Here is a 19318-nt window from a genome sequence, read left to right as displayed (position 1 = left end):
TTTCATCATAAATAATATTTTCATCATATTTTCCATAATAAACAACTATGGAAAATACAACTGCCATTAAATCCATCAAACCTAAATAAATAAATATACTGTATAAAATAAATTTTTTCTTGAAAAACAATTACATCAGGTACTTCCTAGAGTTTCTTTTTTGTCTTTTTCCAGTCTGTACAAGCAAAATGCAAGGTCCTAAAAGTGGTTAAATATTAATAGTGTATAAGAAGTCGGATGCTATAAGCTGTAATTACTGCATAGATTCAGCTTCTTTTCCTTACTTGTGAGATAAGGCAAACAATTATGGTTGTGTTCTATTCCTTCCTTTCTTGCATAAGTATTAATATGCCTTAAAACATTCCTTTGAAGTCTGAATCCGTCATAGTGTTTTGACAGCACAACATTTTCTGTGTCTTCAGTGACACGAAGCTGCTGCAGGTTGTCCTTCTGAAGGCTCTTCTGTCAGATCCTCCTCCTCCACTGAGATCCATCGAAACATCATCGTTCAAACTCTAAACGTTTCATTCAGTCTTTGCTGCGGAAAGTGTAGCGGCGCTGCTGCTGGACGTGCTGCTGCTGGACGTGCTGCTGCTGGACGTGCTGCTGCTGGACGTGCTGCTGCTCCCTGTCTGGGTGTTTGGGTCGACTCGTGCAGGAACAGCAGTGTGCCAAAGTCACCTGGAAGAGCGAAGGCGCCAGGTCAGCATCCGTTGGGTTCGACTTGGAAAGTTAAAGGTGGAAAATGCTCGTTTGAAGTACCTGGGATTTGAAGACACACAGCTGGTCATGAACCTTTCTATAGCGCTTCTGCAGTTCCAGATTTTCCCCCTTCAGCTTCTCCCGGTCCTTGCGCTCTTTCAGAAAGTCCTCCTTGTAGACTTCAGCCTAAAACGGACAACAATGACAACATATCCGGACATCAGTGGAAATCACTGGAGATGATTCAGGCTGTTGTAACAGAGTTGCAACTGTTGTAGCAGCTGTAACTCTGTCCTCCCTGACATGAAGATTTTAATTTATAAACACTTAACGGCCTAGTGTGTGTCTATGAAGATCTTAATTAGATTTTTGGAAGCAACAATACAAACAGGGGTTACCCATATTGATCATTTCTCACCTGATGTTCCCAGATGTTTGGTAGTGTTTCACTGCTGTCCTTCAGAGCCTGATATTTCTGGAGAGTTTCCTCTAAGGCCTTTGGGAGACACAGAGAAGCTGATGTTACGGCTGGTAAACACGCCTCTGTGCTGAATCACGGAGTGAAATGTTTGAAACTGAGTTCTGACCTTGTTGAGCCTCTTGATCTCCTCCTGCTGATGCTGCCACCTACAGGTCAGAGTATTGTTCTGCGCTCGCAGCTCTTCAATTTCCTCGTCTGCAGTCCGTAACTCGGTTCGAACTCTGTCTTTTCCAGGCTGGATTTTTTTTTAAAAAAATGATAGAGCTTAGAAATGAAATAATAAAAACTAAAATGTTGAAAACTTGTCCGGTGTATTTACCTGGGTGTCCTCATGGACCTTTTCCTTTTTACAGAATGTGACAGGCCTCTCTTCTTCATCACTTCTCTCCTCTTCAGAGACATCATCTTGTTTTAATGCTTTTAAAAACTGGACCTGAGAATAAAGTACAGACCATGAAGCTGAAACAACCTTAAATTAAATCAAAAGTAAAGTGTGGAACTTCTCTAATTTCATCATATTGCAGCACCAAACTGCTTTGACATTTACTGGAATTTTATAGAAAAAGCACAAAGTAGTGCATGTTTGTTATGTTGAAGGAAAAATATACATGGTATTTATATAAACATGGACATGTGCTGCTGCAGTTGGGGTTAAGTTATATCACAGATGGGTTATAAGGTTTGAACATGACTGGACAGAAGCTGAACGAAGCAGCCAAGTGACCTGTGGAGGAGCTGCAGAGATCCAAATGTAAAGTAATCTGTCAACAGGATAACTATCTCTCATTTACTCTACAAATATAGTCTTCATGGAAGAAAGCCATTGTTGAAAGAAACTAACATGAAGTTCCAACAACCATGTGGGAAACACAGCAGACATGGCGAACATGGTTCTCTGGTTAGATGACACCAACACTTGGCCTGCATGCAAAATTCCCAAGATGTGGCCCAAAACAAACATTTCACATTCCGCTCAGCACACAAACCACAGGGTGAAACATCAAACCGTGGGAATACTTTTTACCTACATGGAAGAAGAAAATTTGCAGAGCTTGCCAAAAAAAAAAAAAAAAAAAACTTAGTTTGTTTGTTGCCCAGCTGAACAAAATCCCCCAAACATCTAGATCCAAATCAGGTCAAAGACTATTTATGAGTTGGAACGGCCTAGTCAAAGTTCAAATCGACTTGAAAAGTGATGTTTCCAGACACATTCAATCTGGTTGAGTTTCAGCTGCTTATGCCACAGAGAATGGGCAAAAATGAAAAACTAAGGTGACAGAGATAGAAGATTTACAACTGTAACTGCAGCAAAACAATGGCTCTAAAACCACACCAGTCAATTTCTCGTGTCTATAACATGTCGAAAACCAAAGGAAAATAAAAAAAGGGCAGAATCCCAAAAAGTTCAAAAGGTGGATTTGTATTGTATGAGAAAATCTCTTTGCGGTCCTTACCTTCTTCTTGTAATAGTCCACCATTGTTCTGTACTCTTTTGCCCAGTTATTGTTAATAGCAAGAAGCTGAAAAAAAAGGAAACTCTGTGAGCAACAAAACTTAATGCATGAGTTGATCCAACTCAATTCTGAAATGTTCACCTCTTTATTCTGCTGCTCCAAGATGAGAATCTGTTCTTTCATGGTGCAATAGCTGCTGACCGGCTCTTCCGACTGAATCACAACCATGAGAGAAAATGAGGAAGCATTAATATGCAGCATCCTCGAGTGAGGCATTTGTGCAACATAAAACTTCCTTTTACACAGTTTGGGAAGTTTTGCTGTAATGTTGCAGAAGGGGAGAATCATGAAACTGAAAATGTGACCGCGTTCACCAACCTGTGTGTCTTTCTGCTCATTGTGACTCTCAGCAGCTGCGCAATTTTTTTCCCCAGTGGAGCCGAGTGGCAAGCAAACCTCAAACCTAGAGAAATAAAAAAAAAAGAACATGATTTGGTTTCAAAGCTATAAATCTGCCATTTCAGCTTCAGGAGGTGATGTAAAGAGTCTCACCTGTTTCTATTTGGCAGTGTTGGATACAGTCTGTGGGTTTGTTTGTGTTGTGTGGCCTCTGACGTCCTAACAGGCGAACTGTCTTCCGTGTTTTTATGCACAGACTGTAAGAATACAAAATAAGGCAAATCCAAACTGATGAAATATCACATAAAGATCTGAACATAAAATAATCATCTTTACTACTTTACTATTTACAGAAAATTCAAAGTTATGCATTTGCGTTTAGTTTCAACAACATCCAGTAAATCATAGTTCAGCATTTCAACAGATGAGCCGCAGAACCTGCAAGGGTGCTGCTGATGCAAAACCAACTCAAACGTGATTCAGAGTAAGATCCGGTTCAAACCCACAGAACATTATCTCACCCCCACATGTTTGCTTCATCGTGGCAGTTCAGATATTTCCATTTAGACATTACAAAAGGCTTTGAGTCATCCCTTATTTCGCAGTCTGTCTCACTCAGAATAGTTTTTAAACGCTAAATAATCTCTTTCAAATTTGGTGTTTTAAATGAAATTAAGCTTTTTAGCCATTTCAGCCTTAAGAGTTTACTATACACAGCACTTATGTTACATAAATTCAAGGTAATAATAAATAAAAAATTATACAAAAATATATATAAAAATATAAGAACAAATCATATTATTGTGATTTTTTAAAATATTTATCACGCTTAAATAATTAAATTAAGAACAATATACAGATTACTATAAATTCTACATCTGATACAGTGCACTAACTCACCATGCTGTAGTCCCGAGGAGTCTTCAACCAGTTCAGGTGTCTGTTTTAGCGCCTCGCCTCTGCCCTGCAAATTTAACTCTGCAGCCCTGTGACGTGTTAAAACCGACGGCGTCCAATCAGCGGCGCCGGGGTTCCCTCACGAGCGGTCGCTGACAGAGTTTGAGAAGGAAAGGAAAGTACAAACTGCGCGTGCGGTAATTTGCCAAGTGTTTACAGTATTAATCGATGAGTAAGAGAAAAGTCTGCAGTCACACTGCAAAAAGTTACGTAAGTAAAACACGCAGGTTTTCATGGTAGTGTGAAAGCAGCTGTTCAGGTTGTCATTTGCTTTGAATTTACGCAATTTTCTTGAAAAAAATTGTATTCACACTTTTATTTAAGCACTTATGTGTAGTTTTCACACAAAAGGATCACGTGACATAAATGTAGGAGTACAGATCACCTCAGTAAAACATGTTGGTGGCAGCAACATGATGTTGGAATAACTATTTTTAGCTTATTTTTACTTGAGGTAAACACAGGGAAGTCTTTCAAAAACAAACAACAAAAAAAACTTGTCAGATGCTGCAAAAACCTTGAAACTAAGGTTTTTGTAAACTAAGGGAAGGAGGTTAGATAAAACTTCCACATAAGTTTGACCTGGTCAAATGTGAGAATCAGACAAGAGAGAGAAATAATCCTATTGTAGATTCTCTCCTTCCAACCTTGAACATAAAAATGGGAACCATGTTTAATCACCATTTATTTCCAAATAGCAGCAGTAAGATTTTTGCTTATTATGGGAGCACAAAGTGTGCCATACAGATATGAATGCAAAATGATTAAAAGGTCAAAAGAGGCTGATTCAACATTAAAAACAAGAAAGATCATTTTCAAAACAACCACAAAAACAAACAAACAAAAAAAAAAAAAAAACACAAGTGCAGATCTATTTTCACAATCACATCTCCCATGTAAACATCTCCATTTTTTACAGTAGGTTGTCAACTATGTCAGCGCTCTTCTTTTTGACTTCCTGAGTGGTTTGACTGCAGCTGCTCAGCCAACACAAAACGTTTCAGAGCCACTAATACTGAAATGAAACTGTCCAACAAAAAAACTAAACTACAGAGCGGTGGGTTAAGGGAAAAAAAATCACACGTCGCTCAGGCTAATCTTATTGCATAATCTAAACTCACAGCCTGTTCTCAAAGTTGCTGAGTCAGAGCAGCCTTGTTTCAGGGAAGAAGAAGAGGGGAAAATACGCCAAAGCTCCTGCTCCAGTAAACTCGGTGGCTGGGGACTGGACCCATAGGTGCTCTTTACGATTGCTTGTGGAAATATGTATAAGCTGAGGATCCGTGGCCTTTCATTGCCCTTCGTACAGAAAGGCGGCCCCCTTTTATATTGTGCAGACAGATAGAGTATAGGATCAATTATCTGAACCATCATCATTTGGTTGGAGTTTTTTTCACCGAAACAAGCAACCAAATATGTATTTTCCCAAGGATACTGGATTAAAACTCTTAGAAACACACATAATGCCGTGTTAGAGTGTGTGTTTGTTTTCATCGTTTGGTTAGAGTGGAAGTTTTCATTTCTTATTACTTTTGTCAGGCTTTGGCAGGGGTTTTAAACCAATGTTGCTGGATACCCCAGCTTTTATGCTGAGACATTCCAACGTCTCAACCTGGATGGGTTAAACACATTTAGGAATTTTTTGTTTTATTTATTCTGAAAATGTCAAAAAAAAAAAAAAAAGAGACAAACAAGAAAAACTCCAGCAATAAGAGAAACATCTTCCTTTCCAGTTGTGCCAAATTGGAAAACAAAAGAAAAATACAAAACAGTTCAGAAATATTCAGTGTTTTCAAAAGTGAATTAGCAGAACTACATAAATAAAGGGATGTTCAAAGGCATTGGCTCATTTGAACACTGCTTCTGTTTTTCTCTCACGCTTAAATATTTTAGATCTTGATAAATACAAAAATATATATATTTAAATTAATTTATGTTATTTATCAGGGTAAAAACAAAAGAAATCCAGAGTAAGTTGGCCTTAGCAGTAGTTGATTTTATCAATACATCTGTAGAATGAAAATAAAATCCCCTAAAATAGTACCCTTCTCATAAGATGAAGTAGGATAAATCATTTTCAGAATTCAGCAAATCATTTCCTGATCTAAATAAACTCAATGAAGCTGGGAAACAAAGTTACTGGCATCTGTCGGGTCTGTAAAAAGTTGAGGTATGACCTCATGTTAAAGTCGACGAAAGGGTTATGATTCAGGGGATTAATCCAAGTCAGACCATAAAGGTTTTGGATAAAACATTTTGGGACAGAAAAATGGGCCAAAACTCTTCCACAGTAATCTGAAAGACTGGTTGCCATTTACTGCAAAGACGAAAGTTTGCCAATGGATGTTTAGGGATCAATAATTTCTTTCTGATTGACTCAGATTTTCTTGAACAGTGTTTTCTTTTAAAAGCAAGTTTTGGATGCTAACTCTTTGGTGTTAACATCACTAATGACTAATGTTCAGCTTGGAAAATAAGTGCAGACAAAACTGTAGCGTCCGATAACTGTGGAGATAACCATTGCCTTTAGTTTTTTCAGGATTCGTTTTTATTGCTGAAACTTTATAAGCAAAAGCAAATGACTGACCTAAAACAGAAAAGATTTATTATGTTTTAAAGTCAGAAGAAATGGTTATATGTGCTTTTATAGTAAATATTTGGTGTCATCTGTACATTAAAACTACAACAGTACAATTTTGTTTCTTAGTAAGACAATTGTAGTTACTTAATACAGTGAATTTACATTCCTATCTTGTATGAGGTCAGTAGACGCATTTTTGACTCTTCATTTACAGTTTCCCATGAAACCTTGCAAACATGCAGTTTTGCATGTACTCAACAAATTACTGTTGGCTAATATTTCCAGTATGCTCTAACAGATTCATTTACGAAATATTAAAAGTCTCAGATTTTCCTTAATGTCCTCATGTAATTCATGCTGACACACCAATGTAGCAACATATCCTATTTTAAAAATAAAACATACTTGCATAAGCAGGCAGTATCGGTTACTGGTGTACTTCCACCAACCCTTGAAACTACATCTATCATTTTCAGAAATTACATTTCTGATAACTTCCCAAAAACTATGTGGCAAAACAGTCAAATGCAATATTTTAGGATAATGTGTAACATTTTGAAACACCCTTAAAAAACCATTTTACTAAAATTATTAATAGTACAAACAGTCCAGATCAGTGGTTCAATGCTTAAACCTAAACCTGTAAGTTGTGTGAATAAATTCGGGCTTAACTATACATAATGTTATTCCTTTTTTATACACATAATCTTGGCCAATGACGCTTATTTTGATTCTTCTTAAAACTAATCCTAAAAATGTGCCAAAACCTTTCATCAAAGCGTTTAACTTCAGGTCTGTAATGTGAACTCGTCCCATCTGCTGTGGGTTTCTCTTTCATTTTCTGACTTTCTGCTCGTGTTTGTGTAAATGTCTTCCTACGTGAAGCAAATCGTATTTTCACCCTCCTTTCAGCCGCCCTCTCCCCAACATGCAGATTTTTCTGTTTTCTTCTGAGAAAGCTACAAACAGTCCAGATCACTGGTTCAATGCTTGATCATTTTGGAAAATCCGCAACATTCACCAAGAAATCTAACCTCATAGGTGAAATACCTCTTCCTGGTTCTCGGTTTGAGACAAAGTAAAAAAGATCACTGGAAGTCTCTTTGCTCTGGGTTGTTTTTGATTTAAGTATGAGACGCTCTCACAGTCATTCTGATCAGGCTTAACCTGAAGTAAATTTTCTGCTTTTGTTCACGTCTCTGTGCCTAAAAGAGGCCATAAAGCGTTTCCAACCAGCTACATAAATAATTCTTGCTCGTAAAACAAGAGGATGTAGAAAGGAAGACAGTAGTGATCTAAAAATAAAGTTCAGATTCATGTCAGTAAGAATAAATATTCACAAATGTTGAAAAATGACCTCAGAACTTTCAGTAATGCCACATCAGCACTTTGCCATTGTCTCAAAAGCAGAACATAAAAAAATATATTTAAAATGAATGCTGCTTTATGAGTGACTCAAACTGCGACCGTGTTTACCGACATTACAGTACATCACAGAGGGCCATGTTGTGGTTTTTATGAAGGGGCCTTCTTCAGGCTGCACCTGGGTAGCGACAACCCCGAAGGTTTGTTCCCAGCACCGACTCAGACCCCTTTTACGGTACGTGTGACACACCAGCAAGTCACCAGAAAGGAAAGAGGAGGTTCAGCCCATGTCAGTGAGCCTCCTCCTTCCTGCCGCAGCACTCCCACTGCGAAGGACTCACACACATTTCTCTTCGCACTCGTTTTGATCTTGTCAACTGTACAACAGGTGCTCCCTTTTGTTTACTCATGAAACGGAGCGAGACCTTTTGTGGACAACGCCTACGGATTGAAGCCCAGAAGTGAGTGGGACCAGAGAGTTTGTTGGAAGACTTTTTAGTCTCTCTGGCGGTTTAGCAGGTTCACACATATTTATACGCTCAAGCCTGCAACCCTTATTGGTGTCAAGTTGCTGTTTCACAAGAACAAAGAAAGAAAGCAGACACTCACTGTCGGGACGTCAAAGTGGTTTATTAATAATCAATATCTTGCCACTGTAGATTACTTATCAGGTCTGGCTTATTCATTTACATCAGTGCAACTTGGTAAGAAACTGATTAAATTTCTACTCCATAGTTAAAGAATAGAAATGCTCCATAAAAATAATATGTTTTATATGGAAATATTTTAATTTGATTACATTTTAGTCCCTTGAAAAAATTATGAATGAATCATTTTTCTGCTGCTGCCACAAACTGTACAGAAAATACATGTAGCAATAAAAAACCTAGTTTTCTATATATATGTTTTGCAGAACCTCCATTAACTGTATTTTCGGCCTGGGTGATGGACTTAAAGTTGTATTCTGATATTTTGTGGTACTACCGTGACAATACAATTTATTTATTACTTCTTTTTTAATTAACTGTTTATATTGGCACATAAATAATAGTCATATGTTTGTCCTGCTGGAAGCTGACCCTCATCTCAATACAGTTTCAATACTTTTTCCAGCTTCTCAAAGGTTTTCCACCAGGATTATCCTGCATTTAGCTGCATCCAGCTTCCACAGCTGGATTTATTTTGAGATTAAAGCACACATAAGTGGACTCTGTCATCAATCTAAAGATAATTGGTTGTGCTGGATTTTATTTATAGTTATCAGTATAAAGGGGCTGATTTTAAAATAATTGCAAAAAAAAGTCTTTATACCCTTGCTTTGTTTCCTCTCTACCTCATAATGAGGAATAACTTTGTTTATACCCTAAAATCCCAATAAGGCACATTGAATATTCTGGTTTAATTTGAATACACTATTATAAGCTATTTTGTAAAACAAAACAATACCTATAAAATACAAACTGTGAATAGTAATACAAAATGTAATTAAGTTGTTAAGATATTTCTTGACAGGTTGTAGTTTTGAGTCCAACAGGCATCAGTGGTTATACCTGATTCTACACACTCCAGTATCTTGGATCTATGTTAAAAGACAAAATACAACATAGTTACATTAATCTATGAAGGCATGTGTTGATTAAAATGATTACAGTACAACATGTTTAGGTTGAACTTACTCAGTAACTGAACGGCAGTGGAGAGTAATACTTGGATCCAGAATGTCTCGTAAAACCTGCAGAGACTCATGGCTACAATCTGCACTGAAAACAAGAAAAGCACAAATGAAAAAGTCACACTTTGTATATGACTTGTAATATCACTATTACACATTCAAACTAGTTATAAAATAATTTATCATTTCATACTACACACTGTATTTTATCAGCGTAAAATACACATAGAGGTATTTAACTATCACACACAAACTCAGAATAATTGTACAAAGTAAAGAGCAAATGAACAAATAAAGTTCAGCAGACAACTAGATATGGAAGAAAATCTTACTTATCATTCTTGATAACAAGAATAACAGTCAGGCTCTGCACTCTGGGAAAGGCGAGTTTCCTAACTTCAACAGCTCCAAAGTAACTAGCGGAACAACAACAACAAAAACAGGAAATACATAAAACATCTGCGCTATAAAGATGTGTTCAATAAATACTTTAAATCAATAAAAAAGTACATAAATAAATGGGTGTGTATGTATGTTAACAGATTTTTTTATTAAAGGCATCCAGAGGTCAAACAGCAACCTTCTCAAACACTAAACCAATCAAACTCAGAGGACATGTGGTTTAATGCACAATCTGAACAGACCTCGAAATGGAAATGACTCCTTCTGTGTGTGTTTACGTCCAACCATCTACAATTGCAGACTGAACTTTCACCTTACTTGAATTGCAATTTTGGCAGAAAAAAAAAAAGTTTATGCTAACTTCCAGGCTGAAAGGTTTCTCAAGCTGCATAAAAAGAGAACCACAGACAATGTTTATAAGTTTTCCATCAAGCCTTTTGCAAAAGGGGAAGGCATAGTCTGCCAGCCTGGCAGAAACCAGCCTGGCCAAAGCCAACCTGGCTTCTCCCAGTTCACAGTGCGTTCTGACTCTGCTTCAGCGCTTGTCTTTTCATTGACACAAAGCAAAGAAGGAGTGAAAGAAATGTGGGGGGGAATGAATCAAAGGAGGAACACAGGAACTAACATCCTACACACAGGTAGTTTCACAAGGAAGGAGGAGAAAGGGAAACAGTTGCAAGGTTAAGAAAAAGCAAGTTTTGTCTTTTACACGGTTTAAAGAAAAACAAACTAGTAAAACTACGAATGTAAGAATGATAAGAAACGTACTAATTCTATCACAGGTGCTACAAATGGTGCAACAATGTAGACATTCATGCTTTAGATGTTTGGCGCATTTAGGAACTTTAAAGCCACTCTCCTTTGAAAGAAAATATTTGCTGAAAATTGTTGAACGTTGATAGGGTACATCTGGTAGCCAGATAAAAAGTTCCACTATACCTGATAAGCATTTAATTTCTCTGACATTGTGTCACTACACACCGCGCTTACCTGGTGGGATCAAATGGTTTGCTTATTGCTGCATTTAGCAGAACACTGGCATTTCCACAAGCATAGTCTGCAAACTGTACAAACAGTGAATAAAAATTAAAAAAATCAATAAGGAAGATCGTCAGATTAAAAATGCATCTGGTTTTAAGCATGCATTAGATGTACTTGTTAAAAGTGTTTACCAGTCTGATTTAATATTCTAACTTCAAATGTCATGTTTATTTTCACAGTAATTAAAATTACCATAAATATCAGTAATAAACACTTAAAAACATAAGTCTGTGTGTAATTAATCTACAGAATGATTTAATGAAATAAATACACTTTTCAATAATAATCAAATTTAGTGAATGTGACAGAAATCTACAGTGTGTGAGAAACCACCAGACACATGATGATCATTGGGTTGAGGTTATATATAAATATAACTATAACTTATTTTTTTGTAAAAAAAAAAAAAAAAAAGAACAAACAAACAAACAAAAACAATACTGTAGAATTATCCAGGAAGGAAAGAAGGATTAATCCAACTTGGAAGCATTTCTACATTTTTGGTCAGTCATTTTTTGGGAGTACTCACCTCTGCAGAGGCTCTGACCCAGAATGAAGACACTGTGTTGATGTCACACTTTTCACACAAATAGAAGAATGTGTCTACGACCAAAACAGGACACAATGTTATCTGTGAGCTCTCGTGCAGCAGTTGAAGGATATTGTGGACTACTGTAGATGTTCTTGCCTTTGCTGCTCTTCTTTCCACACCATGTCAGGCCATCCATGATGTTCCCTAACAACGTGTTCTCCAGGGAGATGAAATGATTCCTCCCCTTGCAGAACTGATGCACCAGATCTTTTGTGTCGCTCCAGAACATTGTCTGAAACAAGGAGATAAGATAGTCAAAACTTGTAAATTATGCCTGGATGTTCTGCACTATAACCAGAATCAATTACCTTGTCACATGAATGTGTGAAGGGACTCTCCACAAAGAGCGGATGGTAAGTTTCATCTGGAAAGTTACATGGATCTTGTCCCACATAGGCTTCCTCAAACATACTTAATAACTGTTCACATCTGAAAACCAAAGCAGAACCAAACAACACTGCAACTTTGCTTTGCATGCATTTTTAAAAACTGAAGAGAGGTTTTACCTTTCCCTGGTTTCTGGGAAAGCCTGACATTTCTGCCTGAATGTTGCCCTGAACTGTGACGTTCGAGGAGAAAGGAGAGTTGCTGGAGGAACCACAACTACAACAGCCAAAAGAAGGAGACCAGCGGCTATAGCCAGGTTTGTTTTTAACCCCATTGCAGAAGCTGCTCTCTTACTAACGTCTTTTAAGTGGAATGCAATTATTCTGCAGAGCGGCGACTTAAAAGAAACCTGGAGCACAATCACTTGCACATTTCCTGAGGTCAAAGGTTGTTTATATTAACCCTGTGCTATCAGAGGTTTGAAACAAAGGGATTAACCCATACACCTTTATCAAATTAGCATTTTTATAACTAAATGCAAGCAAAGGAGTTTAAATAACTGTTATTTTATAAAACTCCTGCTAATATAATTGCTATTAAAAGAATGTGGGAGTGAACGTAGCCTTTGATTCCAAACTGAGGGGTCTTTTGTTCTGACATTCAATCGTGGGAAGAAAATTTAAGACCACATTCAAAGCTGAAGATAGATTTTATTTTTCTGCATCACTGAGAGTCCACAAACATATCCCAATAAAACATATTGACTTCATGAGAGCACAGTGATGGACGTCTTAGAAAGCCTGGAAGATAAGACAGAAATAAAAAGATGTGCTCGCAAATTATTTAAATTATTATGAAAGTATTCACACTGATGTAACCTGTTTGTTGATGTTTTCTAAAATTTTATTTCACCTTTAAATGATTTGTTTTCCGGTAGAGAAGAAACATTAAAAAATTGAAAAAGTTGGGAGAAAGTCAAAATAATAAATTTTTTATAAAATGTTCACTTAGAAATTCTGCAACAGGATGATAATGCAAGGCTTGCACATTTGTTACCTGCTAACAAAACATGTCGCATTTTAACATAATCTTTCATAAATGTTAATATATAATTTTTGTAGTTTTTACTACTTTATTTTGATGCTCATGCATCAGAGCAATTCAGATGTACTAAAAACCTGACAAATTAAATGCTTAGCATAAAGAATAATCCAAAATAAAGTCCTAAATCTATCTTGAAAGAAGAAAACCCAATACATTCAGGCAATGACATGAGCCACACCCAAAAACAAGCCAAACAAGGACCTCTGGTGGCTGTGAAAGGATAAAGAACAAATCTCCCAAATTGAATAACAAAAACAATTCAAGTCAGAAATACTCCAAACCCCAAAGGGAAATCAATTTCTGATTTAATTCAGATTATTCAAGTATCTTCCGAACCGAACCAGCCCTTCTTATCATCAACAAACAAACAAAAACATCTAGTGACATTTCAAAAGTCATGAACCATGACAAAAACCCCAAGAAAATGAACAAATTTCACTTTTACTGACACGTATGACCTTTATTTTACAATAAATCAGTTTTTTTCCAACATACGCGAGTTGGATGCATCTATGAACTGCTCCTTACTTGAACACATATAGCAGCATTTTTATTTAACACTACAGGACATAAAATAATAATAATTCCCTAATTACACCCTTGATAATAAAAAAACATGATTTGTGTTATACTGACCGACAAATATTAAAAGATTGTTAAGACTGGCTTAAAATAGTTCCATCTGTTGGTTCTTTCATTGCCACCAACAGGCTCCACAGGGTTTCTCCGGGTCGGAGCCACACTCCTTGATTTGAGACCTTGGACAGAAAAACCAACAAGGCATGAGAAGACATAATAACAATGTTTCATCCGTTCATGTTACTCATATTTTACTCACCTCGGCACTTCCAAGCAGTTATAACTGATCCCTTTGTCCAACACCATCACCAAGTTTTGTAAAGATGGATTTGTGCAGTTTGTTCTGAGAAAGTAAAACACGGAAAGATGTTTTTTTCCTCCATTTCTGCTAATTAAATCAGACAGCTAAATTTGATGAAACTTACACAGAGTTCTTCTCGATGACCAGAACAACATTCAGGTTTTTCACCCTGGGAGACTTAAACCTCTTCACCTCAATGCTGCCAAAAATACTGAAAACAAAAGTAAAAGAGAATTAATTTAAGTTTTTGAGCAGCATTTAAAGCAGAAACCAACAGAAAACAATTACCCTTAAAAGCCAGATGAACATCTGATTACATTTATATGCTAAAAGTGCATGCAGAGTTGTAAAATGTAAAAAAATATCTTTTGCTTTTAAGAGTTTTTGACCAAAAAAAATAGAGCAACACTTTCAAAGCTTGGACTGTGATGAATGAGTGGAATAATCTGGCTGCAAGCACAGTTTTTAACCCCTCATGGTACTCTGGGTTTTTTATTGTGTACTTTCTTGTCTGGATGCCAAAACTACCCCAAACCCTAAACCTCAATTGTTAAACTACATTGATAAGTTTCAGTCTGTGGGTCCTTAGAGTTGCTCTGGTTCTCATAGTGTTCTTGAGATAAGTCAAACCCACCTGTTTGAATCGAATGGCACTGTGATGGAACCGTTTAGCATCGCGGTGGCGTTTCCACAGGCAGCGTCTCCAAACTGCACACAAAATATACATTAGATTTATGCATCAAACCCTCTTCATGGTGCTATTATGAATAAAACAGCAGTGCTGGACTGTTTTATTCTTCTTGTAGAAGTGCTTTTTTGGCAATTTCTGAAGTATTATAGCAATGAATGAAAAGTGGTATAAGCGTTTCATCTCTCTCTTTTCAAGAAACATAAAGTTAAAGTCTAACGATTAATGCAACATGTTTCATTATATTTCTTTCACTATATTTTAATGAAATGTAAAAATAAATAAAATCCTGATTAGTAGTCAAAATATTGCCATTGTCAGAAAGATCTTGGCATGACCAATGGGAGAGTTTTAAATAAAAAACATAATCAAATAGGTAAATAAATAAATGCAAACAAACCTATAAAGGACCACATTTATGTAACATATTTAAATAAAGAAGAAAACATTCAAAAGACTGAAAAGAACTAGACTTTTACAGAAATGAAACTCAACTGTGATAAAATCTTTAACAGTTGATTTCTCTGTCACTGCATTTTAGTTTCTATAAAATATTCTTCCACAATCTAAATGTAATCTTATTCTAGTTATTAGTTTTTCTTCAAAACTACTGTGTAAAAAGCAGCAGTTACATGTGAATAGGGTGTTAATTTATGCACATTTTCTGAGGTTGATTTATTTTGCGTCTCTGCAGCTGAACCGAGAAGCGGCCTCCTCTGAATGTGTGGGCTGCTGCTGCTTTCCCAGGAGGGAGCAGTGCAATGTGGCTCCATGGAGATCCAGACAAAGCCTCATTGATAAAGACTTTTTTCTCTTCTCCTCTACATTGTTATCAGAACTGCAAAGCCACGTGGAGTTGTTAACCTTTCATGGCCCAAACTCACAGCCGTGTTATTTCCTGGAGTGAAAAAGCACGTAGCTCGGTCTTCTTGACTCACCGCAGCGGAGACTCTTTTCCAGAAAGAGCGAGGAGGATTGTTCTCACAGTCTAGCCATTCAGGGCAGTCAGTGGTAAACGTTTCTATAACAACACAACCAAGACCGTCAAGTTCTCACATAAAAAGTGAACTGAAAGTTGTGATGTCCAAACACTGCATTAATGAGTTGTAGTTGAAGAATTAAATGGAAAAAAAATTAAAATAATTTCAGGCTCCCAAAGTACTCCAGAGGATTTCTCATATTTACCATAAATATATGAACAAAACCATTTGTAACTCTACCTAATAGCTCAATTGATAGTTAATGAGTGGAAAACAAAAAATAACTTCATGTATAAATACAGATTTCACACGATGTTCAACTTTGTTAAATAAATAAGAGAGATTAACAAAACACATGTAATTAAAAATAATAATAATTAACCATATATCAAATATTTGTTTATTTTTCTTGCTGTCATATTGTTGAAGAGTATGGAGATTATCAAAGCATAAGTAATGCTTTTAAAACAACTTAATGTTTCAGTTAAGACCATAGTTGAAATGTTAGCTTCCATTTTGTCTGACAAAACAAACAAATAACATGCCAGAACCTGCTCAGTGGATCTTTGTACAAGTAAATCAAGCGCTCACCAAGGTAAAAAAAAATACTTTTCTTACCCTTGCTGCCCTTCTTTCCACACCAGGTCAAGCTGTTCAGGACTGATCCCAGCAGGGTTTCCTCCACAGCCTGAAAACAGTCGTTCTTCCTTGCGAAGTCTTGGACCACGTCCCTTGTTTTGCTCCAGAACAACAGCTATCCCGAAACACAATCAACACAATGCAATCACAACACGTGGCATAATTCGGAACAAGCAGAATTAAGATACACGATTTTTATCAGTTTTACTCTGTTGCATGAAGATTCCAAGGGAGTTGCAGCAATCAGGGCATCGTAGGCGTTTGGGGGAACTTCACAAGGATCTTGGTTCACGTAGGCTTGCTGAAACAATTCCCAAATGTGTTCACAGTTATACCTGAAAGGGAAAGGTCAGAGTTAGGCTTTGAAATGTTGTGGAGATGACGTTTGTCAACAGGCATTGCAATGAGAATTTCCGTGTTTCCAAACAAAAATATGAAAATGATTTTATTCTTTTGTACAGTGCTCCTATAGTGTACTAGATTACACTCTCCAATTTTTTTCAGTTAATAAAATGCTGAAGTTCAATGTGCATTTACAGGACTGTTCTCTACTTTATCTAAAAACAATTGTTTTTAAACTGTTGGGTCGTAAAAAAACAAATACTAATTGTGTTCAGATTTTTATAATCTAAAAATTTCCAGGAAAGCTTTTCCTGAAAACTAGCTAGACCAGCTAGTTTTCTGAAAACTAGCTACATCAGCTAGTTTTCAGAAAAAGTTGATATTACCATGTTACAATTGACCAGAACACCTTTGCCAACTGAGTCCACTCTCTAGCTTGTATCCAACTGCAAATTGTACTTCTTTCTTCTTGTTCTCGCTTTTCCAGGAAGGCGTTTGTGTAGAGCTTGACTGATTGGCTCAAATATGTGGGGAGCGGAGAATAACACCGACAGGTGAAAGTCATCACATTGTGCAATAACAATGCCAACATCACAAATTTCATTTCAGTCTGAGTATGCAGACTTTTTTTTTCTAGTGACCTTTATTTTACAGCAGATCCACAGGAAACTGGGTTGTGACAGAGGAGGAAGACATATGGCAAAGGTCAACGGCCGCACTGATGACCAAGGCATCATCACTCAATGGGTCACTGCCGCGCCCTTCAACATTTAAAACCTAATCCTTTAAATTTCTCTACAGCTGTTTGGACCAGCTTGTTTTATACAGGTGACTTTGCATCAAAACTAGGAACACTCAACATTTTCTGTTTATCAATGCAAGAACTGAGATTTTGAACATACATTTTGGTACAAAATTATTGAACATTTTGCAATTTTTTGCATTTTTCTTTTGGATTCAAACAGCCCGTTGTTTTAGGTCTTATTTTCCTTCAGGAAAAGCTAGAATCAGAATGTCAGAAAACACAAAATCAATAGTTAACAGGAAAAGCCTGATGAGTGCATCAACTTAGTCATAATGACCTAGGTTGATAACAAGTGAAATAAATCTTGAACTTAAAAATCAGACCTTTGCTGATACCAAAAAAAGGTCGATTTCACTGTTTGATTTTTGCAATATGCTGCTGTTCATGACCAGATATGTGTTTAATCAGTAATTATTGATCACTTCAATACTGCAGTGCAAGCTGCAAAAACCTTCAATGAAAATCCATATATAAAAATATGCCTTTAAATATAATCGTGTATATTGTTGGCATAACAAATGGAATGGTTCAATTTGTGTGTAAATTCATACATATGAAGATTTAGATGTTCAAAGGAGCCTTTTCTTCATGAACGTGAGAAGTCGCTCCGTTTCTGCAGAGATGCAAGATGTTTAAATGATGCATCAGCAGAAACCGCTCATGCTTTAAATAACGTGACCCTGACCCATTCAATCATTCCTGTTGAATGATTTGAAGTCATATTAGCAAGTTTTTTTTCAGCGTCTGAAGTTGTTGCTGAGCTGAGCGTCCTGAAGCGCTTAAAAATAGCAACACTCACCCTTTGAACTTCTGACATCTCTCCAGGAACGTGTCTTTAAACTCTTCTCTTCCCTGACTTAGGGTCACCCCTAACACAACAGCGACGACAATCAGCAGAAGGGCCACCGCGGCCACAGCCAGAATGAAGCAGCGTCTTCTGCGCTTCTTGTCCGAGCCGTGAATCTCCCCGCTCTCCATGTCTTCGACCCCGTGGGAGCGTCACAAAGTAGCGCAGGGGGGTCACTTCTCTGCTCGTTTGTTGTCACTTCTGCTTGACTCGCGGTCAGGATGTTTATTTATAGGCGCGCCCCGCGCGTGAACAACCGTGACGTGACGCAAGTGAAGAGAACTCCTAGGACTGCGGGATTTACTAGAGCAGATTCCTGCACTATGCGGACTTTGCAGGCGCACTGGGGGACCCCAAGCCACTGGTTTAGATCTAGAATATAGTATTCTAGAAGTTACTTCATCCATGTACAAATTCATTCACTCTGAGTTAAATTTGTGGGAAATAGGTTCTAAATAAGGCAAATATTAAGTGAATCAATACATAATAAAATGTGATTTCATTAACAAAAGGAGGGAAAACTATTCATCTTGCTCCTGAATGTCATTTGCAGCAACATGCAGGTAGTCATTCCCCCCTATCACTGTAAAGACACTTAAACTATCTCCAAGGTATAGTGAGACTTTTGAGCTTTTGACTCATAGGCAGCCTGACCTATGAGCATGGCATAATCTGTCAGTAAAATTTCTAAAATTTGGTCTGGACCAGTCTTAATCTGGGGCCAGATTAAATCTGGTTAAACAATCAGGTTAAACATTCATTTTGGTGACTTGGATAGACGGTTGGGTTGGGTGGCACGTCATGGAAGGAATAAAGCTGGGTGGCAGCGTAGTGCAATTGTACGAGAAAGCAATAGATGAAAGCATCTACAGTAACCTGTGTCATATTCCTAGCATATACAGAACATATATGGACTTGCAACTGCCAGCCTTTCAAAAGCCCCAATTTCATCCTCCATTATGTGTGGATAAAGCCATGCTGGTTGAAGGTTGATGGAAATCCAGAAATGTTCAAATTTAATGAAAGTTTTGTCAACAAGAACTTGCAAAACTGTCATAAG

The 19318-nt window shown here is 37.1% G+C and overlaps 3 protein-coding genes across 3 annotated transcripts; all 3 read right to left on the bottom strand.

Annotated features, from left to right (window-relative positions):
- Nucleotides 1–70: 70 nt before the first annotated feature.
- On the bottom strand, nucleotides 71–4043 carry LOC129352103 (TNFAIP3-interacting protein 3-like). Its single transcript, XM_055020954.1, has 10 exons — nucleotides 3937–4043; nucleotides 3190–3293; nucleotides 3016–3100; nucleotides 2779–2850; nucleotides 2638–2703; nucleotides 1503–1616; nucleotides 1290–1418; nucleotides 1121–1198; nucleotides 763–888; nucleotides 71–681 (listed from the first exon to the last, which is right to left on the bottom strand). Exons 1-10 carry the CDS (start codon nucleotides 3937–3939, stop codon nucleotides 529–531), a joined length of 930 nt encoding a protein of 309 aa, XP_054876929.1. The 5' UTR covers nucleotides 3940–4043; the 3' UTR covers nucleotides 71–528.
- Nucleotides 4044–8572: 4529 nt separating this feature from the next.
- On the bottom strand, nucleotides 8573–12319 carry LOC129352097 (ADP-ribosyl cyclase/cyclic ADP-ribose hydrolase 1-like). Its single transcript, XM_055020950.1, has 8 exons — nucleotides 12153–12319; nucleotides 11955–12075; nucleotides 11743–11878; nucleotides 11584–11657; nucleotides 11004–11077; nucleotides 9944–10027; nucleotides 9616–9699; nucleotides 8573–9518 (listed from the first exon to the last, which is right to left on the bottom strand). The coding sequence occupies exons 1-8, from the start codon at nucleotides 12305–12307 to the stop codon at nucleotides 9425–9427; spliced, it is 822 nt and encodes a 273-aa protein (XP_054876925.1). The 5' UTR covers nucleotides 12308–12319; the 3' UTR covers nucleotides 8573–9424.
- Nucleotides 12320–12663: 344 nt separating this feature from the next.
- Nucleotides 12664–18543, bottom strand: LOC129352091 (ADP-ribosyl cyclase/cyclic ADP-ribose hydrolase 1-like). The gene is made up of 8 exons (XM_055020938.1): nucleotides 18211–18543; nucleotides 16473–16599; nucleotides 16244–16379; nucleotides 15584–15666; nucleotides 14592–14665; nucleotides 14082–14168; nucleotides 13916–13999; nucleotides 12664–13835 (listed from the first exon to the last, which is right to left on the bottom strand). Exons 1-8 carry the CDS (start codon nucleotides 18387–18389, stop codon nucleotides 13772–13774), a joined length of 834 nt encoding a protein of 277 aa, XP_054876913.1. The 5' UTR covers nucleotides 18390–18543; the 3' UTR covers nucleotides 12664–13771.
- Nucleotides 18544–19318: the final 775 nt, after the last annotated feature.

Source organism: Poeciliopsis prolifica, unplaced genomic scaffold, assembly GCF_027474105.1.
Source record: "Poeciliopsis prolifica strain line A6 unplaced genomic scaffold, Auburn_PproV2 SCAFFOLD072, whole genome shotgun sequence".
Taxonomy (NCBI): domain Eukaryota; kingdom Metazoa; phylum Chordata; class Actinopteri; order Cyprinodontiformes; family Poeciliidae; genus Poeciliopsis; species Poeciliopsis prolifica.
The sequence above is the reverse complement of the archived record's forward strand: the minus strand, read 5'-3'. Positions and strand labels throughout refer to the sequence as shown.

Excerpts from the sequence above, each read along its gene's own strand:
- LOC129352103 (XM_055020954.1), bottom strand. Across the intron at positions 1,419-1,502 it reads AGGTCCATGAGGACACCCAG|CCTGGAAAAGACAGAGTTCG; the intron begins GTAAATACACCG and ends AAAAAAATCCAG. Across the intron at positions 889-1,120 it reads CAAACATCTGGGAACATCAG|GCTGAAGTCTACAAGGAGGA; the intron begins GTGAGAAATGAT and ends TGTCCGTTTTAG.
- LOC129352097 (XM_055020950.1), bottom strand. The coding sequence starts at position 12,307 with ATGGGGTTAAAAACAAACCTGGCTATAGCCGCTGGTCTCCTTCTTTTG. Across the intron at positions 11,879-11,954 it reads TCACACATTCATGTGACAAG|ACAATGTTCTGGAGCGACAC; the intron begins GTAATTGATTCT and ends TCCTTGTTTCAG. Across the intron at positions 9,519-9,615 it reads CACTGCCGTTCAGTTACTGA|ATCCAAGATACTGGAGTGTG; the intron begins GTAAGTTCAACC and ends CTTTTAACATAG.
- LOC129352091 (XM_055020938.1), bottom strand. The coding sequence starts at position 18,389 with ATGGAGAGCGGGGAGATTCACGGCTCGGACAAGAAGCGCAGAAGACGC. Across the intron at positions 16,600-18,210 it reads AGATGTCAGAAGTTCAAAGG|GTATAACTGTGAACACATTT; the intron begins GTGAGTGTTGCT and ends TTTCCCTTTCAG. Across the intron at positions 14,000-14,081 it reads GTCATCGAGAAGAACTCTGT|AACAAACTGCACAAATCCAT; the intron begins GTAAGTTTCATC and ends TTACTTTCTCAG.